The sequence below is a fragment of the Lissotriton helveticus genome, chromosome 3_1 (assembly GCF_964261635.1).
Source record: "Lissotriton helveticus chromosome 3_1, aLisHel1.1, whole genome shotgun sequence".
NCBI classification, from domain to species: Eukaryota; Metazoa; Chordata; class Amphibia; order Caudata; family Salamandridae; genus Lissotriton; species Lissotriton helveticus.
The window spans coordinates 1865381003-1865401274 of NC_136061.1; the positions used below are offsets into that span (position 1 = coordinate 1865381003).

A 20272-nucleotide genomic window follows, 5' to 3' on the forward strand; every position below is an offset into this window, starting at 1 on the left:
TCCTCTCCCTCGTGGGGCACTGTATGACGTTTAATACAGTTTATTGCATTATATTAGTTGTACATTATACTACATCCCACTGTGAATAAAACCGTGTGGATCTAAACTATTGTTTTTCTAGTAATTGTGTTTCATTTATCCAAATAAATCCCCGTGATATACTGGGACCCCTTCCTCTTATTATCTAGTTCAACCCAGGTCCCAGTGACTACCAATGGGTATACCCCCCCGTGCATAAACCACCGACATGGCAGCGGCGTACAGAGGTCTCCCACTAGTACGTCAGGCACAGTGGCGCCAGCAGTTTAGCGCAGCCGCTAATAGCACATCAGGGCGCTGTAGTTGTAATGCAGGATGTAACAGTCAGGCTCACAAGGCGCACTTGTTAAGTACTCAGCCTATGTGTCCCAGCTCCTCTTGTCGGGTCCCGTCAAGCCACAGAGAGGTTCATTGAAGCTGGGAGGACAAAAATAGAGTTTGAAGTAGGGGGCTCCCAGCCCGCCCTCCGATGGTGGGTGCCGCATTGTGGCCAGAGACACTCTGTGGAGACCCCCGTCCCATATAAGTTCCCTAAGGAAGGGGTCCAGTTTTTGGACCCAGAACCTCAGTATGCCAACTGGGAGATTGCAAAGAAATACAGCAACCTTGGGAGCATCAACATTTTTGAGATAGTAATCTGTGCCATCACGGGGAACTTAAGTGACCCCAAGAATTAAACACGTGGATCTAAGAGATCGCAATGCCCCACCCAGATTGGCTTCCCGCAAATCTAGCGATGTGATAATCTCTGATGTCGAGAGTGCAGGTCCTCTTTTGTTGACGGATGGTCTTTAAAGCTATTCGCAGCGTACCCCTGTCCCAGAGTAGTGTACAGAGTGTCTTGTTTAATTTGTTGAAGTATTTATCGGGAATAGAATATGGGGTGTTAAGCAATACGTAGAGTAGCTTGGGCAGAGTGATCATTTTGTACAGGATAGCCCTACCCATAATTGTCAAGGGTAGTTTGTGTCACCATTCTGTGTCTGCTCGACATTCTTCCAGATCTCTGTCTAGGTGCAACTTCAGAAACTGGTTGAGGTCCGTTGTTATATTGATGCATAAATGTTTGAAACCTATCTTTTTCAGCCACGTCCTCCCACAGGGATCAATTATTCTGGGTCCGTTAGGTACACCAGTACTTTGTCAGCTTATACCAATATTTTTCTGGGTCATTTGAGATCTGGAGAAAGCCCCAAATTTCTGACCTGCAGCACACCCATTAGGCCAATGGTTCTTGGCACAATGCAAACAGGAGGGGCGACTGCGCCAGCCCTATCTCGTTCCTCTCACCTAGGCGAATTTTTCAGAGACCGTCCCATTAACCCTCACTGCCAAGGTGGGTGCTTTCTATAAGAAGGCCACCCAGCTACAGAACTTGGGCCCAAATTCCAAGTACTTCAGGGTCTTGAATAGATAGAGCCAGTCTATGGAGCTGAACACATCCTCAGCGTCTAGCTATAATATTGCCCTACGTTCAGCATCCGTCTTAAGCCTATCCAGCCATAAACGCCGTAGTCTAAGACTCAGTCTTGTGGCCCACCTCTGCATAAACCCTGTTTGGTCGGCATGTACCAGTTCACATATCCCCCCTGTCAGTCTGTTCCCTAGGATTTTGGCTAGGATATTACTTTCATTGTTCAGCAGGGAGCTATAAGAGGAACAGGTTGGGCGGTGTAACTTTCTTAGAGGTAACTACAAGTATGGCAGGGTTGAGGTCTGGAGGCGAGCTCCCTTTCTCTTTCGCTGCCTTGAAAAAGTTCAGCAAATAGAGGTGGAAGAGTTTGGCAAAGCATTTGCATAGCTTCACCTGAAGCCATTGGCGCCATGTTTCTTCCCTAGTTGCATAGTTTTCACTGTTTCTCTTATCTCCGCAGTCGTCAAATCAGCTTTTAGTACATCTGTATCTTCTGCGTCTCAGACAGAGATGAGCACCTCCTCCAGGAATTCGGTTATTTGTGATCTGCGTAGTCGCTCTTGTCATGTAGTTCCTAAAAAACCTATACAGGATCTGCGCGTTCGGACAGCATACACAGTAGGATTGGTGTCAGACTGATTCTGAACACCCCCACCGGGTATGTTGGCCTTTTGTACCAGCTAGCTCACAGTGCCCCTAGAATCTCCTCTTACCAAGGAGAGAATAGTTCATGGCAACCATCGAACATGACAACCCTAATCCCTCAGGACCGTGGAAACAATATACTACTTTTCGCTCATTCACTCATGCTTACTTAGTCTTGTCTTAGAGAGATACACAGAAAAAACAGGCTGGGCATTTTCAATAAGTATTTATTGAATAGTTGTTATTCTGGTATAAAATAGATGAGCTGAAACAACCATTAGACAGTAGCAGATATATAGGATTAGAAGCACTATGAAAGTAAACGGATGGTAAAGCTCCACCATCTTGCGGAAATCATGAATACATTCAAGTATATAAAATACATGATAATAAAAATATGCGTACTCCTACGATGCCTTCCTAACTAGATATATCTAAGTGTACCTAGCAGGTGTTAAGCCAAGAATCCCTCTAGGATAAAGTCAACCCCATTACCTGGATTGAGAGACTGTGGGACCACGTCCTGGTCTCGGGTTGGACACCTCGCGAGGGATGTTTTAGACCACTGCGAGCTGGAGTGTCTGCATGCAGGAACCTCAGCGTCTCTGGTCAGTGCGTCGGACGGGAAGTCCTGGTCTCCTCTGTCTATCTTAGCAAGATGTGATGTATATATACCCATAGGTCTCCCCAGGTGTCCTACCTCGCTGTATTACTGTGTCTGACTGAGGATGGCATCGGGAATGAACTTTGTACATACATATTATACAGGAGATGTTAGTCCTGTTGCACTTTCAAGAATCCTCATGCATAATGTATGAGATTTTGAACTAGGGAAAACATGTGTTCTGAATGCAGTGTCGTATCTAGGTAAAAGGTCAGTCCCTGTAAACTGTTCTAAGTGTAATGTAGGGAAGAATATAGGTGAAGGGTTACGAAGTTACCTGGGCCTACATCAGGGTACCCACATGGAATATAATACTCTGGGTCCTGTAGAGCCTTTGATAGAATGCCACAAATTTGGGGACGATGTCCTCGTCCGAGCAGGCGATCTCCCCTATATCAGTCACTATTTCCATCACCCATCTCACCTCCTCTTCTCTCCATCCCAGCCATGTGATTAGGCAACACTCCTTGTCTCCCATATCCAGTGCTTTAAATGGGCAAGTACTGCCCGATACTCAGTACCTGCACTTCTTTAGTTTGAAAGGGAGAGTACTGGCACTTCTCAGAAACAAACTGGTACTCTAACTAGTGAGTACCTCCACTTGGTTTTTTTCAATTTAAAACAATGCCCATATCGTAAAGGTACTTCTGAACCCATAGGTAGTGTTTTTGGGCTGCCTGTGTCATGTGGTTGTGGTACTGGTCCCTTGTTACACACAGAAGCAGCAGTAGGTCTCATCCATGGTGTCCACCCTGGTCCGCTCCCACTGCAGGAGTCGGCACTCCAGTGGAGCGTCCTCTCTTCCCTTTGTTTCTTCGTAATGGCAATCATATTGTGGTCCGTATCTCTGAGTACTGCTATATATGCTTCCCAGAGGGTAGCCAGGAAAGATACTAAGCCCTAATTCTTTTCAAAATATAGTTTAGTGTTGACTCTCGGGGTTTCTGCTATGTTTGCATCTTTCATGGCTCAGGCATAACCTCCAGGTGTACATTCCCTATGGTTGTCAGGTGTCCAGTCTGATCTAAATATTGAGCGTCTTTCACCCCGGGGATCTCTGTCTTTGGCATAAGGATATAGGGCCTGATTAGATTTCAGTTTACTCTGTCACAACAGTGGTGGATATCGTGCCTGCCGAAATATAAATCCTTTAATATCCTATGGGATTTTTATTTCGGTGGATGGGATATACATCAGCATTGTAATGGAGTAACCTGTCCACTGAAATCTAAATATGTCCCATAGTCTAGTCTCGATAAAATCCCATGAGCCCATGAGAAGAAGAGTATTGTCTCTTACGAGGGTGAAGGCATCGATAAGCTCCATCACGTGGGTGAAGCGCACGAGTTCCATGGACGGTCTGGCTTGCGTTGGTAGGGGTGTGCATCTATCTAACTCCTTGTTGAAGTCCCCTCACAATATGTGAAGTTCACTGGGTGTGTCTTGAAGGATAAGGCCCAAGTCCTCCAGTATTCTTCTTTGAAGCCTTGAAGGGAAATTCACATAAATAAACAGGATGCCCCTCTTGTACTGCCGGCCTTCACTGCCACATAGCAGCCCTCTGGATCTACCCATGTTTTCCCCACCTGAAAGGGGGGACTCTTCTCGGCTAAAATTGTGACCCCTGCGGAATCCTTCATATACCCTGCATTGGCCAACACAACGTATTTGTCCCATTGCAGACAGCTGCAGGTGTTCCCCAGCAGGTGCGTCTCTTGCAGGAGGACCAGGTCTGGGGGCCTACAGATGTACTGTATGATGACTTCTCTTTTCATTTTACAGCCCATTCCATTCACTTCCACAAAAAGACCGTAAATGGGTCAAGGTATTGCATCATCATGTGCACTGGCGTCTTTTCCTATTGTGGGTTGCCCCTTATGTATGCCAGCAGTTTACTCTATTCGGTGCCATGCTGTGTCAGTGTGAACAAGTGTATTACCCTACTCAACTAAGGAGCATATTTACAATGAAGTGACAGAGTGCCGCATTAGCCGTCTTGGCTTAACGCCGCACTAGGCCACTTCAGAAAATCAGGGCTGCACCCAGCCGCGGTCGGTAGGGGAGTACCTGCTGGGGCAGTGACATGGGGAGGGGGAGGGGCAAGGTGGGGGTTAGTAATGTATGGATAATGGAGGTTTGCAGGTAAGTAAACATTTAAATAAATCAAACAAATTTCGTTGCGCGCACTGCATCCCCAAATGCAATGCAGTGCGCGCAACAAATTTCGTTTGATTTATTTAAATGTTTACTTACCTGCAAACCTCCATTATCCATACATTACTAACCCCCACCCTGCCCCTCCCCCTCCCCACGTCACTGCCCCGGCAGGTGCTCCCCTACCGACCGCGGCTTGCTGCACCATATTTACAACAATATGGTGTAGCCCTGAGTTTCCCCCTGCACTAGCACTAAACTTATCAGCCAAGCGCAAATGCAGGCACCCTTGCACCATGGTGCAAGGGTGTCTGCATTGAGGGGAAGATTGATTATGTGCAGGAAGTTCTCCCTTCGTTCACATAAACAATCTTTAAATGACGTTTTGTAACTTTTGCAGCACACATAGAAGCTGCAAAACATCATAATTTTTCTTGATTGTTTATGTGCAGGCAGGGTCACCTTTCTGCACATAAACAATCAATGGCAATTTGCTCTTTCTATGTGTGCTGCACAAGGCAACACACATGGAAACAGCAAAAAACGAGGAGAAATAAAACATTTCTCCTCATTTCACCTGTTTAGGACCACGTTTTCCCTGGTCTTCATTTTGCCGCTGCCTTCTATTTACGCTGTCCTTGTAAATAGGGGGCAGCGCCAAAATCAATGGGTGTTGCGGTGGAATGCCCACCACAACACCCATTGCCCTTGATAAACAACGTTTACCCCGAAACTTTTATAACGCAGGAAATCACAACGGGGTTGTTACAACGACCGCATTGTGATTCCGCATACCATTACTGCCCAAGTCTGAACAACGACTTGCGGAGGGGGGGGGTTGGATTTAAAATCCAACACCTTCCCTAGTGTCCACACAGACTGGAGTTGGAATAGTAAATTATACTATTCCAACATCCAGCGCCCCCCCTCCGCAAGTCGTTGTTCCGACTTGCGTAGTAATGGTATGCAGAATCACAACGTGGTCGTGGTAACGACCGCGTTGTGATTCCCTGCGGGGGAAAAGGCTGCGGAATAACGTGACAGATTCATTGCCCTTCCCTTTCACGCTAAGTACAGCGTGAAAGGGTGCCTTATTTACAAGGCAGCATTAATCCTCATTAATTGGCTTAAAGCGTCCTTGTATAAAAGGCGAAACCTCTATCGCCACCACAACGTCAGCCCATCCCACATGTTAAAAGAATCTTTGCCATGCCAAGTACTGCAGGTTCCCCATCCCCACTGCCCCATGTGTACTTACTTGCTAAGGTCAGTGATCTGTGTAAATAAATCTGCCCCAGAGAACTGCATATGCAGTATTTAACTCTTCAAAAGCTGTAAGAATTCGAGAATTATTCAAGTGCCAATGAAAGTTACGAAAGTTCTAGACCATGCAGATTGCACAGCGAGAGTAGGCTGCAGGGCATAACTTGTGGCCAGGCCCTTCATCACTGCTGCCACCAACTAACCGGCTGCAGGTGGCCTACACCGGCTATGCACAGTTTTGGCTGTGCACAGCAGGGGTGGGCCGCAGGCCAAGCCTGTTTCTTGGCCTTCGCCCAAATTGCTGCGGGTCTCCATCCCTAGCTGTGGTTTTATGCAGCAGGCTTTGGACAAGCACATGGCCTTTGAGTCTCTCTCCCTCTGTAATTTTTTGTCTATATCTCTCTGCCTTACATGCTCTCTTAACCCTTTTTGAAATGAAGCCTGCAAATCCGCTACTTAAAATGGTGAGCCACGCGTTATTTTCTGCATTTTTTTCTGGTTCAGTTACTTAATATTTCTATGCATCTTGGTTCCACCAGCTCTCTCTTGGTTCCACCAGCTCTCTCTGGGTTGAGACACCTTTGAGGGTGACACCCCATGGCTATAGAAATTCTTTATGGAATGGGCTTGCAATTCTCATGATGGTGGAAACATTTTTTTAAGGCTCTTGTCCAACTAATAACATTTTCACAAATATTCACAATGTGATTGGCAGAAGTCTCAAGTCATGACTTGTGATTTTAAATAACAGAGATATACAAACGTGTTAAGCCTTTAAAGACTGCTCAACAATGTTTTTATGCACTAATATGCCAAAAACAACTGAACTGATTTTCACCAAACCACAAAAGTAGCCTTTCTGAGTAATGTTTTAATTTCATGCCAAACCTGGGGGTAAAAGTGTTCAGTGTTTCGGCTGAAAGTGTGAGCTAAATTTTCAATGGGACCCAACATGGGAAAACACAGAAAACACATACTTTTTCAACTAGATAGATAGATATAAAGGTTAAGGTGATGTTATAGCTTGGTTTGGTAATAAGATCTTACCTTATGTTAAAAAAACCTTTGAGATTTACTAAAAAAACAAAAGTCCAAGTGACGTTAAAGTTAAGTGTTGAAGTAACAGAAAAACTAAAAATCCCCATTTATAGTTCACTGAACTAACTATAACTTACTCCCCTGCATGCACTGCTTATGACCTCACATACATCACCTTTGACATGTTACATGACATCACTGATAACATCACTGATGACATCTTAAGTGACATTAATGACATCACTGATGGCATCAGGACTGCCAATCCCCCACGGACACCTACCCCACATTTTACATATAATTTTTTTTTACTTCCAGTCAGGCCTTGTGCCTGACCACCTTTAGGCAGACAACGCCCACTGCCCCCACACTGTACATGGCCTTCAGCCCTGCACACCGAGGGGTTGGCTGCAGGCCCTTGCCTCTGGACCGACCCTGCACCCAAACCCCTGCAGACGATCAATCCTCTATGAATGCCAATCCCCCTGCGGACCCACATCACACATTGTACACTTTTATTTAATTTTTTATTTTTTTGTAGAACCATGGGCATCCGACTCCCACTATGCACGGCCTTCACATCCGACTCCTACTATGCACAGCCTTCGGCCATGCGCAGTAGTATGTTGACAGCAGGGCCTAGCAAGTGGCCAGGCCCTGCGCCCAACCCCCCAAAGGAGGCCAATCCCTCCATGGACTCTGACACCACATTTTACATCTTTTTTTATTTTTTATTTTTGTGCGGTACCACGGTACTCCCGCAACGCCGCTACTCAAGCTTCACCTCCATGGTACTGCAGAATCGTGCATGTTTCACCCAATGAAGCTTGCAGAGTCCTGCGGTACCGATACCGCAAGTGTACCCTGGTAACTCATGAAGGGCCATGCTGTGTGTCCTGCGTGAGGACATTGGTACCTGCAACACTATTTTTTGAAACTTTTGGTCCAAAGCGTTGGTCTTACGGGATCCTCCCCCCCCCTCACCTCACACAAGTGTTAGAAGGTAAGGGTGTCCATTCCCTGCCCCATAATACCTTTTTAGGTCGAGGACCGGAAATGCTGGCTTGCCAGCTTCCGGTAGGAGATCTTATGTCTCTTAGTAGTGTGGTTTAACCCGCCTCTCTCCTCCATTGGCTGGCTTCCTAAAGGGAGGCCAGCCATTGAAGGAGAGGGCCATCACTCCAATTTAGCCCCGTCTCTTTCGGATTCGGGGGTGTGTATTGTGCAGTTCTTTAGCTGGTGACGTCATCTGTCACTCAGAACGCAAAACACGCCCCCGAATCCGAAAATTTTCGGAGCTTTGAGGCGCCATTTTTCTGCTCGGCAAACCAGGAGAGGACATGAGGTCAGTGTCCTGCCGTTTTTTTTCTTGCCTTCTGCCCCCTGATTACTCCATAGAAAACACAATGACACTCAGACTGAGGGTCGCAAACGCCTAGATCACACTGTGTTAGAGCAAACTGACGAATACCACACATGGCGTCAGCTACATAGAAAACACAAGGACGCTCAGACAGAGGGTCACAAACGCCTAGATCGGGCACTGCCAGACGAAGACCACGCACAGATACCAAGATCACACATACTGTCAACAGGATAGGATCATAGCGGCACAGACCTGAAGGTCAGGCACGGTATCACGCGCATAGATAACACGAACAAACACCAAGATCACACAGTGACAGAGCACCCTGTTAAAGATTAGACATGGTGGTGGATTCACAGACACCAGACCAGGATCACACTTGGTGTCAGAGTCTCATATAGGATCTGCTGCACCGCTGAGTAAAACTCGGCTCACCCTGGGGCATTGCTGGAAGAGACCGAAGCAGGGCATGTTCTCTTAGCGCTGTGCTGGGGAGAGGTCCCATGTTCATCCAAGATCATACACTGTCAGACGAAGATCACACAGAGTGTCATCCACAATCAATTGTACTGCAACAACCTTCAGAGTGGGGGAGGGAGCTATAGGGTGCTGCCGTTACTGTTAGCGAGTGTGAAAAATCTGTTTTACACAAAGAACAAGTGAAGCAAATCAGCGCGGTGGGAGCGGCGTGTGTCCCATGGTGCATTTTAGCGCAGTCTGTCCTGAATATACAAGTGCGGGAGATTCACTGTCATTTACAAAGACGAGAAACCATAACGTCTGGAAATCGGGGCTCAGCATATATTTTTCCTTTGCTCCTCACACAACTAAAGTGCCTTGATGTGTTGTGTTCTTATCACATGCTTTGTTTCCATCAAAATCAGAATTACAAAAATGCCTTATTTGCACTTTCATTGCTGCTGCTATATTTTGAAATATGTACAGATTTCACTTTACATTTATAAATGTTGTTGCATGGTAGAAAACATTACCACCTACATCCTTTCCCTTTTCACCCCCTGTTCACTTGGTTCAAATTACAAAAGTACATGCAACATGATACAGTCAAAATGTAAAGGCACTTTTATTGCTCATTCTTGTCCTGCTAGGTTATTTTGGGGGTGTCGCAGCACCCGTGCACCCCTACTTCCAGGACTCATGGGTACAGTGCAATAAACACATGCATCTTCACAACACCTGCATAGATAGCAAAATCAAACAAAGTGTCAATATCACATACGTAACACACACTACGAGTGGCCCCATTAATGTCCGATCCCGGTGCAAACACCTGTTTGCACCGGGATCGGCATCACGAGTTGTGTGATGACGAGCACGCCCTTGCAGTTTTCCCTGTATAGGTTCCAGCATTTATAGTGGGAAAAGGACTGATAGTATGAGAATCGTTACTTCTTCCCAGTTATTTTCCCTTCAGTGGTTGGTGGTGAGGCTTCACTCAGTCCTTTTGTTGGACTGCGCATACGACATAACGTGCAGCATGTGATATTTATTGCATATATTTCTATTTTTTTCTTTAGGAAGTGTGTGTTGTTGGTATGCCTTAGACTGTCATAAAAACACAGCGTTGTTCACTATTTGCCTTTGCACCCGAATTCACTGTACTTTATTGTCACAGAAGCTCATTGTTAAATGTATGGCTTTCTTGCACACTGTAGAAACGTGTGTGATCATGGACTGTCTTAAAGATCAACCAAGATAGTAGCCTGTTATGTTCCACTGCTATTGCTGACTTATTTGGTTATCAGCAGTGTTTGAGAACATGCATAGTTTGTGTCTTTTAGTGGCAGCGTCCATCTTATCCTGCCATTTTTACTTGGGAGCATCATCTTAGTTGCCTCCTGATATGAGGGACAGATACAACAAAAACAGCTTAATGAGCCATCTATTAATAGTCAGACATGATCTATTAAGAAGCCCGATCATTAATAACTAGCTAAAACGATTGCATTTGTCAATGCTTGTTTACCCTAAACCTTAGGTGACCCATTTCATTAACTCAAATTGATTGAACTTGCTTTTTATCATGGCCATGACAGGGTCTTTTGCACAGAGTCAAAACAGTTGACTCCCTTTTTAGGGCGAGTCTTCAAGGCAGAGCAAGCTGGTTGGTTGCAGAAGACATATCGGGGCTTACCAAGAGCACACAAGAGCTTGAAGTATGCCCAGTGCTCACCATTGGTTGCCTTTCCTGTCAGTCTCATTTGGCTGCTTCCTATTGAATGTTTTTCGTGAGTCTTGTGTTTGGCCCTCCCATGGAGCATAGCCTCTTTACCATTCCTTTGAGAGGTTGGCTTCTATTGGTTAGCCAGTGAATGGGTTTTAAGGAACAACTTTTTCATTTTTGTTTAAGCACTCCGTGAGAGTGCATGCTTTTTCCATCTATCTCCCTGGTGTGCTTTTCTTACCCCTCGCTTTCTCTGCCCATGTAGTACTCTCCCCTAGCAGCACTTGCGCTGTTCTCTCTCACCTGTGTGCTTCTGCCCTCACCTGCAATCCACGATGCTCTCTTTCACCCATGCTCCCTCCATGTTGCTGCTACACCCCATCCACCCACTGTGCTTCTTCACCGCACGCTCTCTCCCCAGCCTGCTCCTGCTACCTACACATCTATCTTTTTTTTCTTCAAAAAAGCACTATGTTTAAAAAAAAAGTTTTTACACTTCGTTTTTTAATTTACCGATCCATTTCAGGTGAGTAAATAAAAAGCATAAATATTGTTTTGTAGGTGCACACTTGTGTGTTGAATTCAAATGCACACCTAAAAAATAATTCGGCAAGCACATCAGCGCATCCGTGTTTTTTAAAGCCATGCTGCATATTGCATACCCCCTGTGATGCTATCTAGCCTGGCTAAAAATCAGCAATGCAAATAGGTCTTTAAGGTTAGGCCTATTGGCTTTGCCATTCTTTGTATTATTACTCTTAGGAGGCCAAATGCATCGAGCCAATTTTACTGACTCCTTTTTAGGTCGAGGGACCGTCGCTTCTCACTGTGAAGCAGTGAGGGGGCGGAGTCCCCCTGGCTGTGCTTGCTCCCCTGCCCCCTGGCTGTGCTTGCTCCCCTGCCCCCTCACTGTGCTTGCTTCGCTGCCCCCTCGCTGTGCTTGCTTCGCTGCACCCTCGCTGTGCTGGCTTCCCTGCCCCCTCGCTATTCTTGCTTCCCTGCCCCCTCGTTGTGCTTGCTCTCCTGTGTGTGTATGTGGCTCTGGGTGTGTGTATGTGGCTCTGGGTGTGTGCGTGTGGCTCTGGGTGTGTGCGTGTGGCTCTGGGTGTGTGCGTGTGGCTCTGGGGGTGTGTGTGTGGCTCTGGGGGGGTGTGTGTGGCTCTGGGTGTGTGTGTGTGTGTGTGTGTGGCTCTGGGTGTGTGTGTGTGTGTGGCTCTGGGTGTGTGTGTGTGGCTCTGGGTGTGTATGTGTGGCTCTGGGGGTGTGTATGTGTGGCTCTGGGGGTGTGTATGTGTGGCTCTGGGGGTGTGTATGTGTGGCTCTGGGGGTGCATGTGTGGCTCTGGGGGTGTGTGTGTGTGTGGCTCTGGGTTTGTGTGTGGCTCTGTGTGTGTGTGTGTGGCTCTGGGTGTGTATGTGTGGCTCTGAGTGTGTATGTGTGGCTCTGGGTGTGTATGTGTGGCTCTGGGGGTGTGTATGTGTGGCTCTGGGGGTGTGTATGTGTGGCTCTGGGGGTGTGTATGTGTGGCTCTGGGTGTGTGTGTGGCGTGGCTCTGGGTGTGTGTGTGGCTCTGGGTGTGTGTGTGGCTCTGGGTGTGTGTGTGGCTCTGTGTGTGTGTGTGGGTGTGTGTGTGTGTGGGGCTCTCTGTGTGGGGCTCTGTGTGTGTGTGTGTGGCTGTGTGTGTGTGTGTGTGGCTGTGTGTGTGTGTGTGTGTGTGTGTGTGGCTCTGTGTGTGTGGCTCTGTGTGGGTGGCTTTGTGTGTGTGGCTCTGTGTGGGTGTAAATGCTATAGGTCATGCATTTGCGAGCTATTAAGCTATTGGCATTGTAAATGACAATGCCATTTATTTAACGATTAAGCTATTGGCAATGTAAATCACAATGCCATTTATTTATGATTTTTAAAAAAATAAAAATGTCATGAACAATGCCAATAGCTCTACCTTTAATAATGCCAGGACCATTGCATTGTAAATGATTGTTTTTAACTTCAGGTCTGTAATGGCAGCTGCAAAATTTCTCTCCAAGTTGCGGCCAGCACATCAGATCTCGTGGTACTGCAAGACGGAAGCAGTCCTGCTGTACCAAAAAGGCCAACGCGAGAAAAAGATCCCTCGACAAATCAGAGCCCCTTATTTTATTTTATTTTTATGATACTGTCACATAATCTACTGCATAATTTGCAGATTTGAAAAAAAATGTTTTTAGAATTCATGGTCTGTTGGGAACAGACTAGCCAAATACGTTGTGATCTTTAAAAAAAATATTGGAATCTTTCCTGTTTGACCTACATCTACCCGAATGCCATGTATCTCTTCTAACTGTCACTGCCTCTTCACCTTCAGTACTTCCCTCCTTCCCAACTCGTCTCTTTCTATTCCCTCTCCCAGACTCTTTCTTCCCAAGCTGTTCTTCTTCATCTCCTCACCCATCTGAAAACATCCCTTCCTTAACTAAGTTCGTCTCCTCTTGACTTCTCTGGCATTCAGTGACCTTTCTAAGGTCAGCTCTCAAGGACTTACCTTTTCCTTCTTTATCCACTCTCTTCTAAACATATCTCAACCTCCTCAACCCTTTCTCCCTCTGATTTCTCCTTTTATACTCACTGGGCTAGGATCTTGGCCTCTTTTAGGGGCATATCAACAAGGCGGCGATAAAAATTTATCGCTGCTATTGCTGCCGTTTTCGGACGAAAAGCGGTGATAATTTTATCGCAATATTAGCAAGGTCACGTTACTGAATCCTTGCTTTAGCGCCCTTTCCTGTAACGCCCACCTTTGCATCTCTAATGAGATGCAAAGTGGGCGTTCTAGCTCAAAATAACTGGAGAAATGTCGCTAACCAACATTTCTCCAATTATCAATGGGCACACTAACAAGCATAGCGATAAGAAAAGTAGCGCTAACCTTGGTTATCGCTACTTTCCTTACACCTGCTTTTCCTTTCACTAAACAATGTTAATCAATGGGTGGTGGATTATAGGGCTGAGCTGATGTTTACCATGGAACCAGCGATGTTCCATGGAAAACATCGCTATCTCAGGAATAATTATCGCCATTGCGCTATGCGTTGGTAATACAGCGCTAGCATGGCGATAATTATCTGAGATAGCAGGCGATAAAATTCCTCATGCTAAGGGCGGCCAGCGATAATTATTGCTGCCGCTTGTTGATATACCCCTTAGTAACCAACCATCCACATATGTATTACTTGCTGTAATGCTTCTCTTCTTTTTCCACGTTCTATGTAATGTTACACTTCTTAGACTTCACCTTATGGTTTGTAAAGTGAACTGATGTGCTCAGGTTTGTGTGCACTTTCTAAGAATGCATGAATAATGACATACATGAGGCGAGGGCTATTGAACCCGGTCTGAACTGAACTGGTCTACAGAACTGAGTAAATGACTCAAGGAGCATGGCTGTAGGTTTGCCACGACTGTGCAACTCTTCCGTCAAAAGCTCCTCGCCTCTAAAGGAATTGGTGATGGTTGTCTGTGCCAGTGGTGGGCACCTGAGACCTACTGGACATTGCACCTACAGTAGAAAACTGTTGCAGGTGTGCCAATCAGTGTGTGGCCTCTTTTGAAATATGACACACACCCCTCCCTTCTCGAGGAGATTCTGATGGCTGTCTGAGCCACAGGTGTGCACATGTATATCAATATTTGACCATAAATATCCTATGAATATGAAATACTCATCCCCAGAAAAACTTCTCCTTTCTGGCCTTTGTCGTACAAAAGATACCCATTTTGAGGGATATTCAGCACTGGCCTTATGGAGGAGTAAAGGACCATTACATACCTGAAACTGACTCTTAGGAACAGCTGTCAATATGCATACACATAAACCGATTGAATGTTTTAGACCCACTTTCCAGAGAAGCACTATGATAGTACATTTTCTGGAGAGAGGACATTTTTGTGAGGTTTGTGGATGGCTGGAATGGGCAAGGGACTATGGAGACAACATAGAAAGAAGACTGTCGAGCCTCCTACTTAAAGATGTCAAGCAAGAAAAGAACAGAGACTCAGGCTCTCTGAGCTAGTTTTTATGCTGACACCATTGTATGACCAAATACATAGCATGGTACCTCAAAAATGTTATCAATGTACTGCATTAAATAGCACAATCATGACTAAATTACTTCGAATACTCTTGCTGCTCTTTACGTTATGTGCTTTCATCAATGTATCTCCCTCCTTTCACACTCTGTTCCAGACCAACTGGATTCCTGAAGATTTCAGAAGTGAATCCTTCAGGGAGATATATTCGGATCTTCAACTCCTCGCGTGCGGAGACGGCTGACCTGAGTGGCTGTGTCATTCAGCAGTGGATTGGAGGACACCCAGTGGCTCTCTTTCGCTTCCCACTGAATACAGGGTTACCGCCTCAGCAGTGTATTACGGTATGAAGAATAGGATCAAATGCATTTAATAGAACTATATTTGCAGTGAGATTGAAGACTGCACCATCTCTGTCCATGCTTCTCTTGGGAGGGGGGAGAGGGAGGCAAGCAAGACCGACTACCATTTTGTGTGTGAAAAAGGCCGCTTTATTGAAGCAGGTGCACATCACATTATTTCCCAACTGGCAAACCGCCTTACAAAACTATTACCTCTCTAAACATCAAATTACCTGACCCCCCTTTTTGTCTTTCTCCCTCCACCCCTAAGATCCCACATGATAATATCCCTCCACCCGCAACATTACAATATATATATCACAGCTTTGACATCCTCTGAGTATCCAACTTTGTCCCCTACCTATTAACTCCAAACCCACACAAATGCTACCTTCCTGTCTGTCCTCTTGCAACTGTAACCAAACTACCCTCTAATGTAACCCCCAACTATTTACCCCTTTCCCCGCTCCCGGTCCCCAAGTCCCCAACTTAACGCCAAAATACCGAACTCCAGCCAAACTTGGCCAACATCCCCACCAAAACTCCGCCACCCAGGGAAAGGTGGATTGCCGGTGGATACACCGCCTCCCCCTTTCCCTGCCCCCCCCACCCTCCAACACTCCCCACCGACCTGTCCCCAACAGACGCACGAACCGCGACAACAGCACCTACTCCCGGCGCACACCCAACAAGCGAGACAACATTTCCCGGAGCCCTAACAGGTACAGGTCCATCCCCATCCTTGAGAGATGCACCCCGTCGCCCCTAAACATTTCCGGCGCGTCATAATGTATATCCCGGTGCCAAATCCTCGCAAAACCCAGATGCCGACAAAATCGCACCATCTCCATGTTGATCTTTTTTCGTGCCTTATCCACTGCCTGCGGCCGACTCGCCCCGCGCCAGACCCTCCTTGGAACCAACTCCGTCCAGACCACCGAACACCCGGCCCAACTCCTCCGCAATTCCGCCAGATCCCTGCGCATTGCTCTCATCAAAACAAGCCCGGTCTCCCGAACCATATCGTTCTCCCCCAAGTGGAGAACCAAAACATCCGGACACCGACCCCTGTGCACCATGCCGTTCAATGTGGACATCAGGTCCTTCCACCGCATTCCCCCCCTCCCCAGCCACACCACCTGTAACAGGACCGGGTTGAAGCCTAGGTTCTCCCCGAAATAGCTGTCCTGAGCCTGAAACGTCGCCCTCTTCACAAAAGAATGGCTCACAATCCAAATCAACATGCCCTGCGCCGCCGGGCCTGCCACCGAACCTGAAACGAAAAACAGATGTAAGTAACATTGTCCCCCCCCAAATCCCGCACGCTTTTACGCCAACTCAGCGCCGCGTACATAACGCCTGTAGCAAGCCGATGACCACCTCCCCAAGCGCATGATAGCCCCTCTCCCGCACCCTCGCCTATGCGCCTCCGATGCCGCCCCAATTCTGAACAAGTGGGTGCCCAACTGGCCGCCTTCTACCCCCAGTCTGCCCAGGGCCTTCCTCAACACTCCCAGCAGCTGAGCCCCCGTCGCTCGAGCGCCATTCGCATGCTGAAAGACCAACCCGTCCCCCCGCCGAAAGCCCTTCCATACCCCCCAGCGCACCGGGCACGCCACTCCACCCCCCTCCTGCATCGTCACCCAGGTGCCCACCCCCCGCTGGTCCGTTTTCGACCGCCACAGCCAAATGCACACAGCCCGGCGCCCCAAACGCACCTCTGTCCAAAGCAAACCCTGACCCCCTCTCCCCCCTACCAGCTCTGACACCCGAAAAGCCCCCGCGAACATCCACGCCATCAGGGTCGCAAACAGGCACTCCTCCCTTTCATCCCAGCACACCCCCTGCAACACTTCCAGCACTCTCCTCAACAGGTCCTCCGACAAGGGCCGCCGCAACGCCCCCGGCCGCCCGCACTCCCGGGCCCAACCTTCCAACATCCTCGCCCCGAGCTCTCCCGCGGACGGCGCGTAACCCCAGTACATCTTCCCCATGAACGCCACCCCCGCCAATTTACCAGCTATGGTCACCTTCCTGAGGCCCTTATCAATCAACGAGAGCACAAACCGCACCACATCCTCCCGCCTTGCAGCTCCCAGCGGACGCCAACACGCCCCGGACGCCAAGAACTCCCCCCAAGCTGAAACATACATTGCCCTGGTCAAGTCCGCCAATGATCCTAGAACCAGCTGTAACTTCCGGAGTTGCCCACTCGCCACAGCTGCACCGGCATGGGCGTCGGGTCCTGTTCCGCGTCCTCCGCCAACCCACGGAATCTCCCCCACTGCGAACGAGACAAGGCATCCGCAATGTCATTGTCGACTCCCGGGACGTGCACCGCGTGAAAGGCAATGTCATGACGCAAGCAGCCGAGGACAAACACGCACAGCAGCTTCAACACTTGCTCATCCCTGGCAGACTGGCGGTTCACCACCTGCACCACCGCCATGTTGTCCACATGGAACGTCACCCTCCGGTGCGCGAGCACCTCACCCCACAGCCAAATTGCCACCACCAGGGGGAAAAGTTCCAGGAACGCGGTGCTCCGGCCCCCACCTCTCCACTCCTAGGGCCAACTCTCCGCACACCATTTCCCGGCCCAGTACAACCCGAAACCGTCGCTGCCCGTCGCATCCGAGAAGATCTGTACTTCCCAAACCATGTCCACGTCCCGCTGTAAGGGCACACCGTTGAACTGGTTCAAGACTAATCGCCACATTCGCAAATCCTCCCGCACGCCCGCCGACAGCCGCACGCGGTGGTGAGGCGGCCTACTGCCCGCCAGGGCCCTACCCAACCGCCGACAAAATGTCCTCCCCACGCGCACCACTCTGCATGCAAAATTCAAGTGACCCAACAGCACCTGAATGTCCAGTACCGCCACCTTGTTCCTGGCCACCATCGTTTCCAGCAAACCCAGCATCTGCTTTCGTTTGTCATCGGGCAACCGTGCCTCCATCCGCACTGAGTCGAGCTCAATGCCCAAAAATGACAGCGCCGTGCCTGGCCCCACTGTCTTCTCCGGCGCCAAAGGCACCCCTAGGTCCTCCATGAGCTCCTGAAACCTGTCCAGCGCCACCTGGCAGTCCGTGGAGTCTGGGGCCCCGACCAAGAAAAAGTCATCCAAGTAGTGAGTCACTCCCTGGTGACCCGTGCGTTCCGTAAAAAACCATTGGAGGAACGTGCTAAAACACTCAAAAAGGCCACAAGACATGGAGCAGCCCATCGGCAGAGCCTTGTCCATATACCAGCGGACGCGAAACTGTATCCCCAGTAGGCACCAGTCGTCTGGGTGGACCGGCAACAGCCGGAAAGCCGACTTGATATCGCACTTAGCCATCGTCGCGCCCGGGCCTGCCTGCACCACTAGTTCCATCGCCGCCTCCACCGAGGAGTACGACACCGTGGCCTCTTCTTCCGCAATGAAGTCGTTCACCGACCTCCCCTCCGGCCAGGACAAGTGCTGTATTAGGCGAAACTGCCCTGCCTCCTTTTTGGGCACCACCCCTATGGGGGACACAATCAAGTGTTCCAATGGCCACTCCGAAAACGGCCCGGCCATGCGGCCGTCCTGTACTTCCCTGACCAACTTGCCTTGCACCACCTCCGGGTGCTCCTTCGCGGAGCGGAGATTGTCCGCCCAATGCCTCCGACGCGGCCCCGTATAACCTAAACGAAACCCCACTCGGAAACCTTCTCGCAAGCACTCAGCGGCCCCCACGTCCGGGTAGGTTCTCAGGGCTGCCGCCAACTGATCCGCCTTAACCGGAGTACGAGCCCTGGGTCCCAGAGCCCCTACCCCCTCGCCCACCGCCCGCCTGCTGAGCGGGTCCCGGGCGCGCGCCACCTCCGGGCGCTTGGGTTCCCCCCCTCGTGTGGCCCCAGCAACGCACCACCGGGTGTCCGTACCGACCGCAACCCGAGCAATCGTGCTTGAAGCGGCAGTGCTCCCTGGCACACGCTTCCAGGTTAAAGTCCCAGCAGGCGCCCGCCGCTCCGGGCTGGCTCTTTGTCCCCGCCCCCACCCCCCCCACGGGTGGGGCGCCCCTGAAAGGGCTGGTAAACTATTGGCAAACCGCTGGCAGTGAAAATAGCCTTCCCCGACCCCGCCAGCCCCATCGTGTGCTGCCAAAGGTCGCAGTCCAGCTCCCCCCACTTCGCCTCCGGATCCCACGCCATCCGAGCCCGAAACTCCTTGTCGTAATGAAGCCCACGCAAACCCCCCCCCCGTGATCTGCACCTTCCATTCCACGTCCATGTACTTGAACATAGACACCGACCTCTCTGGGAACTTCTCGCAATAGACGCTCGCGTAAATCAGAAACGCCGCCGTCCAGTTTTCAATGGTCATGGGGACCCTCGGACGCTTCTGCAGCTCATACTGCTCCTCTTTTGACCCCTCTTTCGACCTGACCTCCCGATGCAGTAATTTCAACAGCTCCACATACTCCCCCTTCCAAATCCTCTCCTTAGTGGACGCCATCAAGTGCGCCCCCAGCGGCTTCGTGACCCCCATATACGGGAGCCGCTTTATCTTCAGTTCCTTACTCTCTACCTTATCTCCGCTATCACCCGCCACCCCTGCGTCCCCCCCCACCTTTCCCGCCGTCCCGGGCTCGTCCCCCGCCGCTGCCGCCGCCACCGCCGCCGTACTACCCGCCGGTTCCGACAACGACTCCTCAGGACCCACCCCTTTATCCGTCACATACTTGCCCTTACACAACCGGTCACCTCCAATCGCCCCCCCTTCACCCACCACCACGGACACCGTGCGCGCCGCACTGCTTTTACCTGGCACCAACGTGTCCCCATAGCGCTCCGCACCTCTCCGCTCCATCGTCGACCCTTCCCTGGACTGTGCCCGGGCCGCTGTCGCACCCAGGCCCCGTGACACCTGCAAAAAAGAGCTCAAACCATTAACCCTCACCTTCCCTCAACTCCCCTTCCTCCAGAGTCTCATCGTCCCCTTCACACAACTCTACCCCACCCCAACGATACCGTTGGCGAGCCAGCGGAGGCGCCGACTGCACCCTATTCACAACCCTCTCTCCTCCTCTACCACCCGACCACATAAAACAGTCTTCATCCCTGCTGTTCT

General features: G+C 49.5%; 1 protein-coding gene across 4 annotated transcripts in view; it reads left to right on the forward strand.

The window, feature by feature from the left end:
• LMNTD2 (lamin tail domain containing 2) overlaps positions 1 to 20272 on the forward strand; it is a 353472-nt gene that overhangs the window by 250560 nt on the left and 82640 nt on the right. For all 4 annotated transcript variants that reach the window (XM_078682838.1, XM_078682837.1, XM_078682835.1 and 1 more), the window contains exon 5: positions 14991 to 15177. In XM_078682838.1, coding sequence (XP_078538964.1) covers positions 14991 to 15177 — 187 coding nt within the window. The remainder of the gene's footprint in view (positions 1 to 14990; positions 15178 to 20272) is intronic.